This window comes from Zonotrichia albicollis, chromosome 4 (assembly GCF_047830755.1).
Source record: "Zonotrichia albicollis isolate bZonAlb1 chromosome 4, bZonAlb1.hap1, whole genome shotgun sequence".
Taxonomy (NCBI): domain Eukaryota; kingdom Metazoa; phylum Chordata; class Aves; order Passeriformes; family Passerellidae; genus Zonotrichia; species Zonotrichia albicollis.
Genome location: NC_133822.1, coordinates 34,903,851 through 34,916,175, shown reverse-complemented (window position 1 = coordinate 34,916,175; position 12,325 = coordinate 34,903,851). Strand labels below are relative to the sequence as shown.

General features: G+C 41.0%; 1 protein-coding gene across 9 annotated transcripts in view; it reads right to left on the bottom strand.

The window, feature by feature from the left end:
- Positions 1–2,594: 2,594 nt before the first annotated feature.
- Positions 2,595–12,325, bottom strand: part of TNRC6B (trinucleotide repeat containing adaptor 6B) — a 128,017-nt gene continuing 118,286 nt past the window's right edge. For all 9 annotated transcript variants that reach the window (XM_074539420.1, XM_074539425.1, XM_074539426.1 and 6 more), the window contains one exon: positions 2,595–12,080. In XM_074539420.1, coding sequence (XP_074395521.1) covers positions 11,690–12,080 — 391 coding nt within the window. In that variant the 3' untranslated portion in view covers positions 2,595–11,689. The remainder of the gene's footprint in view (positions 12,081–12,325) is intronic.

Genomic DNA, 12,325 nt, shown 5'->3' with positions numbered 1-12,325 from the left:
GCTTTAGAGCAGATGTGGCAGAAAACCAAGATAGCTCTGCATGTAAATGCCACAGGTGCACTTGCATCACTTCAGCTTCTTTCTCTGCAGAATTTCTGTACACACTTCACCTTGATTACTGGCAGAGATGGAGAGGGTGGCGTAGGGCAACAGTGGAGAGATGTTCCTAAGGCCATGGGGAGCAAGGCAGGACAGAGAGGACCAGGGAGTGTCAGACAGACGGGTTTCAGGTACAGAAACCATGTTCTTGATATTTCAAACGCCAAATTCCAAGAGGCATGGGCTCATATGCACATCCCTGAGACGCACATCCAGAAAGAAGAAACAGGGACCAAGTGATTGAGAGGGGAGAAAGTAGCAGAGGTTCCCTGACAGCTGTGGGATTTACCCAATGAAGACCTCATCCCCCACCACCCTCCCAGAGACATTTTGGGAGAGTTGTAAGGCATATACACAAGCAGCATCTACTATCATTCGCTCTGTTCCTACGTTCTATTGGCAGGTGATGGCTTCTGTATGTTGTGGACAAGAAGAAGAGACACTGCATTTGAAGTGTGACTGGTAACACACTGAAATTAACTTGGGGAAGGACACAGGAAGCTACTCTGCCCTTCATCCCTGGAGCAGCAGCATAAAGTGGCCAGGTTCTTCATCTTACAGTCCCCTCTCTGGAACTACACACCACCACCTCCCATTCTTGATGGCAGGAAAAGACGCGTCTACTTCAAAGATGACACTACCAACACTGCCATTTAATGGCAGGGAGAAGTACACAGACTTTTTCTGATTTGGTGGTCTGGTGAAAGAAGCAGCAAGCTCAAAGTACTTCAATGTTGAAGCTTACCTAAAAGTACTGGAGACATGTGACCTGTAGCAACACTGGCATAACTATATAAAGAAGAGAAGATGGAAACAAGTATAAAGACTGAAGAGTATGAGTAACTGAATCTCTATCAACTTCTATCATTTAGGATCTGAGTGTCTAATGACTTGAATAATTAAGAAAATCAAAAAGGTTATCTCCCTCCACACAAGCAAACAATGTAAAAAGAACTAGCGATCTTGCTGTGAAAACCTCATAATACTTCTATCATGCTTTTTTCTTTAAAGCACTTGATAAACATTACTAGTTGATCCTCACAAAACCCCTGTGAGGTAGGTAAGTATTATTAACAACCCCGCTTTACAGATGAAAAAACAAAGGCAAAGTAGTTAAATGACTTGCCCAAGGCAAGGAAAGAGTAATGGCCAATGTTAAAATTCAGGAGTTTCAGGCTTCCCAAACCTGTGCTCAAAACCACTAGTTCAAACATCTTTTTACAAAGGAGATAACGGATGGAAATAAAAGCCCATCAAGTTTAGAAGAAAAACTAAGATTTAAAAGGTTACATCAGAAGGGAAAATGTACCACGAGGTATTTTTGTGAATGAGTTTAAGCTTCTGATTTTTTTTTGTTTTCTTTTTTTTTAAAAGGCATTCTGACAGAGTGGAACCCTGATAAGATCACATCTGCAAGGCAGGTACAGATGCGAGAGTGATCATCAAGTCTATTACTTATTACAGTACTGTGAATGTCAACAAAAATAAAATTGCTGCATGAAAACACTGAATACAGGCGGGATAATATCTCAGTTTATGATATTACACCTAAGATAATGCCAGTACCATGGTTCACCATGGATAGAGGAAAAAGTCAAGTCAAAAGGTCCCTATTATAATGATGGAGAGAGCAGTGAGATCTATATTTTTTTCTGAGGAGATTCTTCCTGGAAGCTCAGCAAGCTTCAAGGAATGCACATAATTCACAATGATTACATTTTGGAGATGTGAGGAAGTAAATCCTTTTTAATGACCATTATGATACTACCTTATAATAAAAACAGGATAGTTCCTTTCAAATACAGGGAACATATCAGTCTACTTTCCCTAAAATTTCACATACTGTCACCATTAGCACTAAGTCACTGGCAGCAACGCCAGACAACAAAACACCAGTAGCTGCTGACATTGAAAATACACAGTCCTCACAGCTGGGCTTTGATCAGCACTAGAAAGAAAGTACTGTCTCCACCATCCTGCCCACAGCTGCTCTGTCCCTGTATGAAGAGTACCAGAAACAGCAGCAAAGAAAACGTTAGGGATAAGGAAGCGTGGATACCAAGGACTAGCCATATTCCATCTCTCCTGGAAGAGCACAAGGACTGCTGAAATGGAAAACGAGTAGTAAATCAAAAAAACCCAGTGCCTGTGGCAGTGGGTTTCCTGAGCTTAACAAGGGCCAGAGCACAGGAGGTGGTAGATATTCCCCAGGTAGACCTGGTGTCCCATTCACCCTTTAGGCCCTGGGTTAACACTGTGCGGCTGAATTCACCCTGTGCAAGGCTGAGAGCTGATTTTGTTTTGCAGCCAACATTGGTTATTCAAATCTCTGCCCAGTTAGCAATTGACCATCTTCTGACAAAAAAAAAGGTTCTTATCAATTCCTTCTTAATTCAAAGTTATCACTTCCCCACTTCCCCAAACTATAATGGATATGCCATGGACACAGAAACTCCTGAACAGTTTAGCAAAGTATCTTTGTCCCCTGCACCCCCTTTGCAGAATGCATAGTTTACAATTCACTTACAAAATAAAGAAGCAATGCTGACCACATATGGGACCTTTTTTTTTTTTGAAAAAAGAACAAACAACCTCTTCTTAAGTTCAGTATCAAAATTCACATTTGCATAATAATACATTTCAAGGCCATTAGAGAGGAATGAGAGCGAAGCAAAGAAAACTGCAGAGTCTCTCCTCTCTTTGTCTTCCTGAATAGAGCTGAGGGATCCCACTGGAGTTTCTTTTCAGGGTGGGAATTACAAAGCGCTACAACAACAGCTCTTGATCTTGTACACCTCATGTTTTGGGTGGGACGAAGAGGTGAATTATTCGGAAAAAAAAAAAACAAATGGAAGGAGACACTGCAGATTCCCATGTTTAGCTACAAACAGCTTTGAAGAAACAAAACATTACTTCAGATTTTTTTCCTTTTAAACACTTCTACCTTACCATTTCAAAAACTTCTTTTTTTTCTTCTTGTGTAATACCCTGTTCATTTAAATGGCAACGTTAAGTGTGCTGGAAGTTGAAGGGTTGAAAAAAATTTCCTGTTTCACTTATCAGGACACGGGCAGAGAGGGTAAAAGTGTGCCTGCACCCACTATTTAACAGAAGCTACAAAACATCATCTTCTCTACATGTATAAATTTGTCTCAAACATCACTGTGTTCAAATTCTCCAGTGCTTACAAAAAAACAAAGCCACACACATTCACACTCATGCACACAAACATAAAGAGAAGCCACATAATACATATACAAACTCAACCTGCAACGCAGACTAGCCTAAAACTATCAACAGCTTCTGTGTGCATCACAGGACATCCCTTCACACCCCCCCAATCTCTACCACATATGAATACGTATTGTGCAGTGTAGAGACCAGCCAATGATGCTGCTTGTCAAAAGGGACCAGTGGGCTGCAATCTCAATGTCTGACCTCTTGAAAGAATAAATTGACCCTTGTCTCCCCTCCAGCCCAAGTGGTCTCCTCAATTAGACAGTCACTATACTCACAAAGGCACATTCATAAATACCACATTTAACTTACTGCTTGTAAAAACATAGGAGGAAACGTTAAGCGCTTATACCCCGACCCATTCCTACTGACCCAGCAAGAAGTATCACAATAACATATCACTTGGTGAGACCTTACTCCACCTTTAGAAGGTACATATTAAAGAAGTCTTCAAACACCTCTTTTAAATTTTTTTGCATAAATGAATGCTTTTTTTGTTTGTTTTTGGCTTACATATTTTGGAATACAGCACACTCACTATAAAGCTCTGTTGTAAGGCTACCCCCTAAAGTAAGGCTGTTCTACCTTGGCTTGCATTTTCACTTCATTTTGCTTCTTTTCCACATGTCCCCAACACAAAACAAAAAAACCCACACAGCGCCTTATATAGAAAGGGTAAGCCAGATCTGGCAGGGAGAGGGAGGGGAAAGAAAGCACATAATATCATAACCATGTCACTAAAATAGCTATCCTAACAAGCTGTGCAACCTCAACAAAAATTGATGAAGAAAATGATCACTTATGGTTGGTTGTGTTTCATCTGAAACAGGAGGAGCTTCCACCTTGTCTCAATTAATAAAAACAAACATTAAAAAATGAGGAAGTTAGTTCTGTGAAGGTAACACCACACACTAACAGCCAAAAAGAGGCATTTAGTGCTCAAGGAAACATTGCTCGCCGAACACGGCCTCCTTGTACTGCGCACTCCAGTCTCTTCCCCTCTGCCCATCACAGTCAAGAATGTTTGCTGCTAAAATACTTCAATACTTAACGCTGGCTGGCACAGTGCATTCTTCCCTTTTTTTTGTTCTTTCTCCCTGGAGTGCTCTGTATTACTTTACAGAAAGGCTGTCAGAATCAAGTCAAAAAACTCCCTTTCTCATTACAAAGTTTACAGGAACCCTAACACTGCTGAATGTCACCAGTCCCAACTATCACACAAACAGGGCAAAAATGGCTCTTTTGTAGAGGGCACTTGATTTGCTAGAAGCTTGCTAGGACTCTGGGAGACTTCTAGAGAAAAGCTTTCCTGCATAGCTTGATGAAAAGCAACGCGTGGGCAATCTGTTGATGAAAACAGATGTTGTCTGCTGCACGCTACAGATGAAGCTGCATCTATTGTGGCCTGACAAGTTTTAAAAGTAGGCTCCAACCCACCAGGAGCTGTGGCGCTTTTTGTAGCACAGATGAAACCTTAAATCACTTCTCATACAAGGATCAGCAGCTACAGTTACTACATCACAAAGTTTAAGGTCACATAACACCACAAAATAGAGCACTATAATTTTAAACAGGACCCTGACTCAATTTTGACAGCAATGTAGACAGACCCTTAAAGTCTACTGTAGGCAAAGCTCTGCTTGGTGAGTCACCACAAAATGGACCTGTTTTCTATTATCTACTGCAAGGGAACTTTGGTAAAATTCAGCAACACTGGTATTTACAGTGATGGGACACTTATGCAGAACGTTGTGAAGGACATGGACTAGGCACGGCTGCTAAAAATCTCCAGTATGGCTCCTGTCATTTAGTCCAACCAACAGGTCTACTACAGCCTAACAGCTGCTTTGTGGTTTAGGTTTGGATGTGAATTCAGGACAACAGGGAGTACCAACTCTGTCTACATTGGGAAACTTCACATATTTCTCCCCATTACTGTTACCATCCTTCTGCCACAGGTGGAAGTCTAGTACTGGAGAGAAAGGGGAAGAAAGTTTGTGTTTTAGATATCTGTATTTTGATCACAGTGGGAATGACCATATGATCTAACAGTATCAGTTCCTAAAACTGCAAAGCAGTGGCAAATAAACAACAGAACTGAAATGACATTGTGTGCAAAATAAGTTTAGACAAAGCAACGGATTCTGTGTATGCTGCTTCAGATTCAGGACCAGAGTTGCACATCAACAGCATTTGTTTATTGGTTTTTTTAAAACTAATTTCAATGTAGTTGTCTTGGTATTACTCTCCTGCCCATAAAGCATGCATGCATATTTACAATTAAGAAAGCTGCTTCCGTTAAGGGAACTTTACATCTTTAGAAAAAACCCCCTACCTTCTACTCAGTCAGGACTATTACCCTGAGATGTTAACCAGCCTCCACAAAACCTGCATTTCAATCCATTTGAGAACCTAGACACTAAGGTTACATGATTTACAGTGAAGGCATTATATGCAACACACACTGGAAACACAACAGGTCCTCATCTGCTATGTTAACCCTGATCCAGCTCATTTCATTGCCCAGGCTTTTCAAATTTGGGTACCTCAGATATACAAACAGTGCTCCTCTTAAAAGTCAATAGGAAAACAATATGCACAAACAAAATAAGAAACTTGAGAGCTACATCTTAATAATGAAGCAAAAAATCCAACCTAACCAAAATTTCCCCCCCAAAAACTATAGTACTATTTGGATGTACTATTAGGACACAGTGGAAGATGTGGCAGCATTTTTAAGAAGAAAAAAATAGGGCAAAAGTTCTAAGGAATAAATGCTTAGAAATTTCATGGTAAAAAAGAAAAAGAGGCCAACTTAGTATAAATTCTTAATTGTTATTTAATTTTTGAGGTGGCTATCCCACCCAGTTTTTTGAAAACAGCCTGTTTATCTTGCAGAGGCAAAAACATACTTGGCTTAACATTCTTACTCATTATAAAAGCCACTTAATGTGAAGCACAATTAAAAAAAATATGTAAGAAAAACCTGACACCTTATGATTGTAAAAAAACCCCAAACCAACAAAAACCCCACTCTCAAGACTGCTAGGCAAATGTCCAGATAGAAACGTAAAAACACTGGAAAAAGATGGCAAGTATTCCAAAGCAAGCGTCAGAAGTCTAAACACAGGTTTCTGAGCTGTTCCACACTTCGTTTTGCTTACTAGACTCTGTTGTCACTGCTAAGACAAAATCCTCAATTAGAGCAAAGAATTACCAAACAGATTAAAAGCTCTCAGCTTGATAGACACCGCAAGGTAGGGTAAGCAAAGTGGCGGGATTTTTATCTGGAAAGAGATGCCCTTAGTCTATTCCAAGCTGTGCTTTCCCCAGCCTCTTCTCCCTACCTTGCCAACATGTTTAAACAAGATGCTGCTAATGACTCCGTCCTGGGAACAGTTTTGTAAAATCCCAGAAGTACCCTAACATCAACTCCTGCTGACTTTTCACTATTAGGAGCTCAAATGGCAGCAGAATTTTTACAAGATTAAGCAACGGGTGTCCCCAGTAGTTGAGTCTGGTTAGCACAACTCTAACCAGACACCACCTGCAATGGTTGAGAGCGCCCTAAGCCACACAGATCTGTCAACTGTAGCTGGAATACAGATTAATGTTACTTTGACAATGTAGGGAAACTGTCACTGAGGAGACAGTCACTAACACTTACAGGATGCACATTCAGAAAATGAGGAGCAGACTGCTGTACTACAATAGGTTTGGACCCAGCAGACCGCTGAAACTTACTGACTGTCCACCCTTCAGCAGTCAGTCACAATCCACTTCCAAGTGAATGTCAAGTCTGTCAGCCTTTTTGACTAAATGCTATGGTTTCCTCTCTTTTAGGACACTGCTGATTTGATAAAACACAGCTTCTGGCAAAGCACTCAAATTCTCTCATTAAAAAAAACCAATAAAATAAAATAAAATAGAATCCTAAACTTTCTAAGTAAACCCTCCTTCTACTGGCCCACAACAGGATTTTTGAAGCACATTATTATTACTACTGATGCATTATTTTCAATAGACTCACATGCACACGCAGCACAACATGAAAACACTGGGCAGCTGCTATGAGAAAGACAGAATTTGGCATCTGATTTCTTTTATTAACAATAATAACAACAACTTAACTACTATTAAGTAACTCATTGCACGACTTGCTCACACGGGCATGCTCTTCTTCCCTTAAGAATGGGCACATCTACTTCCATGAAGTGGCTACACTGCCTCACCTTGCCTCGTCTTCCCTCCCCTCCCCTACTGTAGGGCATGTGGGTGCATGTAACAAGGCACTAGCGCGGTTTTTGTGGTTTGAGCCGAGCCGTTTCAGGCCGAGTAAGCCCCTGACCCCTAGAGCTGGGAGGCAGAAGTTGGCCATCCCAACACCGAACTTTTAAGTTCAAGACTGTAAGCCCTGACAGCCAGCAGCAACAGGGTGAACAGAGGAGTTTAACAGCTATTTCCCTCATATAAAAAGAAACAGACAGACTGGGAGGTGGGGTGGGTGAAGAAAAGCAAGCAGCAAATCTCCAAGTGGGGAATAAACTGACCGAGTAGCTGAAAACAGGGAAGTTGATTTCCAATGTACGTTTTTGTGGAGTTTTTCTATATTCTTTTTTTTCTGTACTGAAAAAGGCAGGTTAATGGAACTACTTCATTACTGAGTAATCCGTCAGCACTGGTTTACTTTAGCACTGCTCAGAAGTGGTTCAAAGAAGCACCATTGTGTATTTCCTGCTAGTCGTCCTAACCGAGGATTCTTTCAGTTAAACTCTACTGCATTTTAATAAGGTTTATACTTTCACTCTGCTTCAAAAAGGTGCTTGGAAGAATATTTTTATTTAGTTTTCAATCGAGAGGGGATAGTAGGTTTCCATTCACACACTTCTCTTCTCCATGCAACTGCACACGTCTGCATGAGTAACAAAGCACAATAAATGATAACCCTTCTCCCACAAATTGTTTAAGATTGCAATGAATTCCTGTTGCTGATATTGAGAAGCTTTCTTAATGTATCTTAATTTAGAAAGTCTTTAAAATTCTTGATCCCTCGCTTGACAGTAACATTTGGAGATTTTTTCTTTTTTTCTTTTTCTTTTTATTTTTTTTTTTAGCATTTTTATTTTAAAGTAAAAACTTTCAAACATTTTGAAGATTCAGGAACTTGTAAAAGTTTATCAACAAGAAACAGCCATCTATCTAGGATAAGGTTAAATAAACCATCTTCAAAAAACTGGCTTCCTACCCTAGAATTCCTGAGAATGCTTGCAAATTTAAAGCAGGAAAATAAAATGTTAAAATAAAAACAAAAACACTGTTAAATGCTCCCAGAGTTAGTCTTCATCTAAAATATATATATGCACTTTTTGGTCTTTTTTTTTTTTGTACATTTTAATTTTTTCCCTTTAAGCTTACAATGGAAGAACAATTTAGCTTTTCTTTTTAAATATTTCAAATCCCTCATTATGTCTTGTAAACAAGAGGGGCTCTAGCACCCGGCTTTCACCGTAGTATCGCAATGAAGTCAACTAGCCCAAAGTGCAGGAAAAGGGACCTTAGGGCAGGTTGGGAGAGAGAAGTGAGGGTGGAACACAGCAATGAACCAGCATGTATAGCAGATCATGTGACAGAACAGATACTGGCTTGCTCAGGCCAAAGGTGCTTCACTAGGAAGTACTGCTGGCATGGGACTTTTAAGAACCTGCTCTGCGTGTCCGAGCGTGCTTGGTCTTTGAGCAGAAACAAAGCTGTACAGATGCCTGAACACAAGGGTTACTAGCCAGCTAGCAGGAGCTGAAAGAGAGCATTTTGTTTCTTTGTGCATCGTGGGATAGATGGAGGAGACATGATAGGAAAGTATTTTCCAAAGGGGCTAGAATATGCTGCATACTCCAGTTTACTAAACAAATACAAACCTACTCATACTTTTTTATCACGTAACGCTTTGCATACAAATCTACAGGCATGTGTATATGCAGCATTTCCCTCAGTCAGTCTTCATTGTGACATTGGGGCTTACATAGAAAGGGCAAATAAAATTAAACAGCCATGTAATTCCCTAGCCCTTCCCTCCCACCCCCAGCACACAGGCATACACACACACAAACACACGCGCGCGCACCAACCTCCCCCCATGACTTGCATCTGTTTTTGCTTCTGCCCACCAAACCCATGAGTTAAATGCATTAGACATGGTCACATCCTTCAATGAAAAGGCTGAAGAAACAGACTCCCCTATCTGCCCCCCTCGGCCAGGTGATAAAGCACTGCTCCCTCTGAGGGCTGGAATGGACAGGTATGTGCTGGTACAGAAGGTCGGCCCTTTGTCAGACAGTGTAACAGCTGGACAATGCTGCATGGAAGTCCTAGCACTTATGGAAAAAGTACCGGCATATCTCTTCCCTCTTTCCCCGGCCCCATCCCCACAAAAAGCTTCTTGCTTTGTGTCAGGGGATGTTCCTTCAAGTCTGCTACAACTCTTTTCACAACAACAGGTCTTAAAAGTTTTGTTCCCAGCGCACACATGCACGCACACACTGGCTATCACTGTGGATTATAGGTCACCCCTATCCTGCCCAGAGTATTACTACACTGATGCTAAAAAAACCCCAAACCTTTCCTTAAATACAGAAATTAAAAAGCAACAGTACAGAAAAAAGTAAAAACAAAAAACAAAAAGGTGCAATACTTCTTTTAAAAAAAAAGTCTTTGCTAGTTATATACCTCCCTAAGCAAAACCACGTACACAGGAAAAAACACAACACAGAGAAACAAAAGGAAACCTTTGAAGTACACACTGGTTTAAGAACATTCGTAAGTAAACGTTTCTGTCAGTGATGGTCTGGCGCTGTAATGACACCAAGGCCTGGCACAGGTAACGCTCACCATGAAGGACGCAGGAAGAAGTTGGCTGCATGTGCTTTCAGGAGATGAGGCAGGCTGGCTGGCACTTTGCTGACACCATTTAGCTTTTTGTCAGTTTTAATAGAAGCAGTAAATCAACTAAAAGGCTAATTTGGTTGGGCTGGATTTTCAAGCTTTTGATGGATTCATCCAGAATGAGTACAGGTGCTTATTTAAGTTTGGGGGAGAAAAGAAACACACTTTTTTAAAAGGTACTGAAGCTTGCAAGAGACTGAAAAAGAACATTTGTCTATATGCACAAAAAATGGCAATGTCTTCTTTCCTTCTCTTTTCCCCTTGTCGGAAGAAATAAATGGCTTGCATTACATAACAAACACTCCAGGGTTCATTCAGTACAAAAACCCCACCAGCAGACATAAATAAAGATACTGTTTACTCAAAGACAACATTGTTTCCCCTCTCACCAAATCCTCCGGATATGGCAGTGTTCTGCTCTACCACAGGGTTAGAACAAGGGCTAGGAACCAACTATCCACTCTGTATGATCTGCAGATTTGAGATAGCACCCTGCTAAACGAATTTAAAAAAACCTACTGACAAATTTTAATCCAGCCCAACTGGATTCTGCTTCAGCCACAGGGACTCCACCATGCCTGTCTTGCTTTCAGAATCAAGACATGCAGATGGCCAGCCAGCCCGTAGACCATCAGCAATGCAGCGTTTCAAGATTATATATATAGAGAAAAAAATGCACACACACAAACATGTGCACACGCACTCACACAGAAACAAGCACACGTGGGCAGTTACATGTGCCAGAACACACTGGTACTTATCAACCAGCCAATCACAAAGTGTTGGTTTTTTTGTTTTGTTTGTTTTTTCTGTTTTGTTTTTTTTTTTTTTTTTTGTGGGTTTTTAATTTTTAAATTTTTTTCTAGGTTTTTTTTTTGTCTTTATTTTTGTTTTTAAAGTGAGGCTCCGTCAAGTCTTTCCCTCCCCCCCTTATTCTTTAGAACCCCTCCCCAACCCCAACCCAACATGGTAGACCTAAGGACGGAAACACACCCAGTGCAAACAAAGTTAAAAAGCTATTTTTTCAGTATATATGTTTCTTAGCAACAACTTCCGTATAACATGAAAAAGTGAAAAACTAGAAACTAATTTTTTTAATTTTTTCTGTTTAAATTTAAATGGTATGTGTACTTGCTTCACATTGTCTTTCTAAGTTGGCGTTCACGATTCAAGTATTTCAAGAGTGATATGTTCTCTTTTTGGATTCATATTCCAAACGAAAAAACTGAAGTTATATAAGGGAGGCAACTATGTGCTCAGACAGTCTGTCAATGACCCACCTTTTTTTCTTTCTCCGTTTTCTTTTTTCCTTTTATAAATGTATTTATTGCAAGTTGAAAAAAACGAAAAAGGTCAAGTTAGTGCTGCTGCTGTTCCAAAAAAGGTCACGAGGTCAGAGTTGAAAGTTCTAAGTTCAGATTGAATCCGACCCTCCTCCCAGAAGGTCTCCAGGTAGTAAGGGAGCAGGGCTGCCCATTCGGTGTGGATCCTCTACGCTCGGGACCCCCCACAAGCTTGAAGAATAGTTTGGGGGCCCCCACAATGAAGCGCCAGTGAGATCACCCCCACTGCTGCCGCCGCCGCCACCACTGCTCCACTGCCCAAGCCCTGTTGACCCACCAAAGAGATTCAAAGCAGGTCCAACTGGATCTGTCTGGTTCTGTCCTGTCTCCAGGGATTGCCAGCCCGCTGCGGGTGCACTCGGGGTTGCTGCAGGTGTAGGGGGCTGAGCTTGTGCCAAAAAGCGACTAACCTCTTCATCTGTGGCAAACTCAGCCAGGATGGTAGTGTTTCCCAACACACACCTACACGGCAAGGGACACATAGGAAAAAAACCAGTTAGAGCCAAAAGGGCAAGGGATTCAGACAGCACAGGAACAACACTAAGAGGTGTCCAAACTAAAGGAGGCATCAGCTACATTGCTACAATGGAGCGGACATGGAAAACTTTAGCTGTTTTTGACAGTGAAATTCACTCAAAACAAAAGAACTTCCATTTTATATGGGGAAAAACCAAAAAACACCCCAACCCCCTTGCCCCCACATTCAG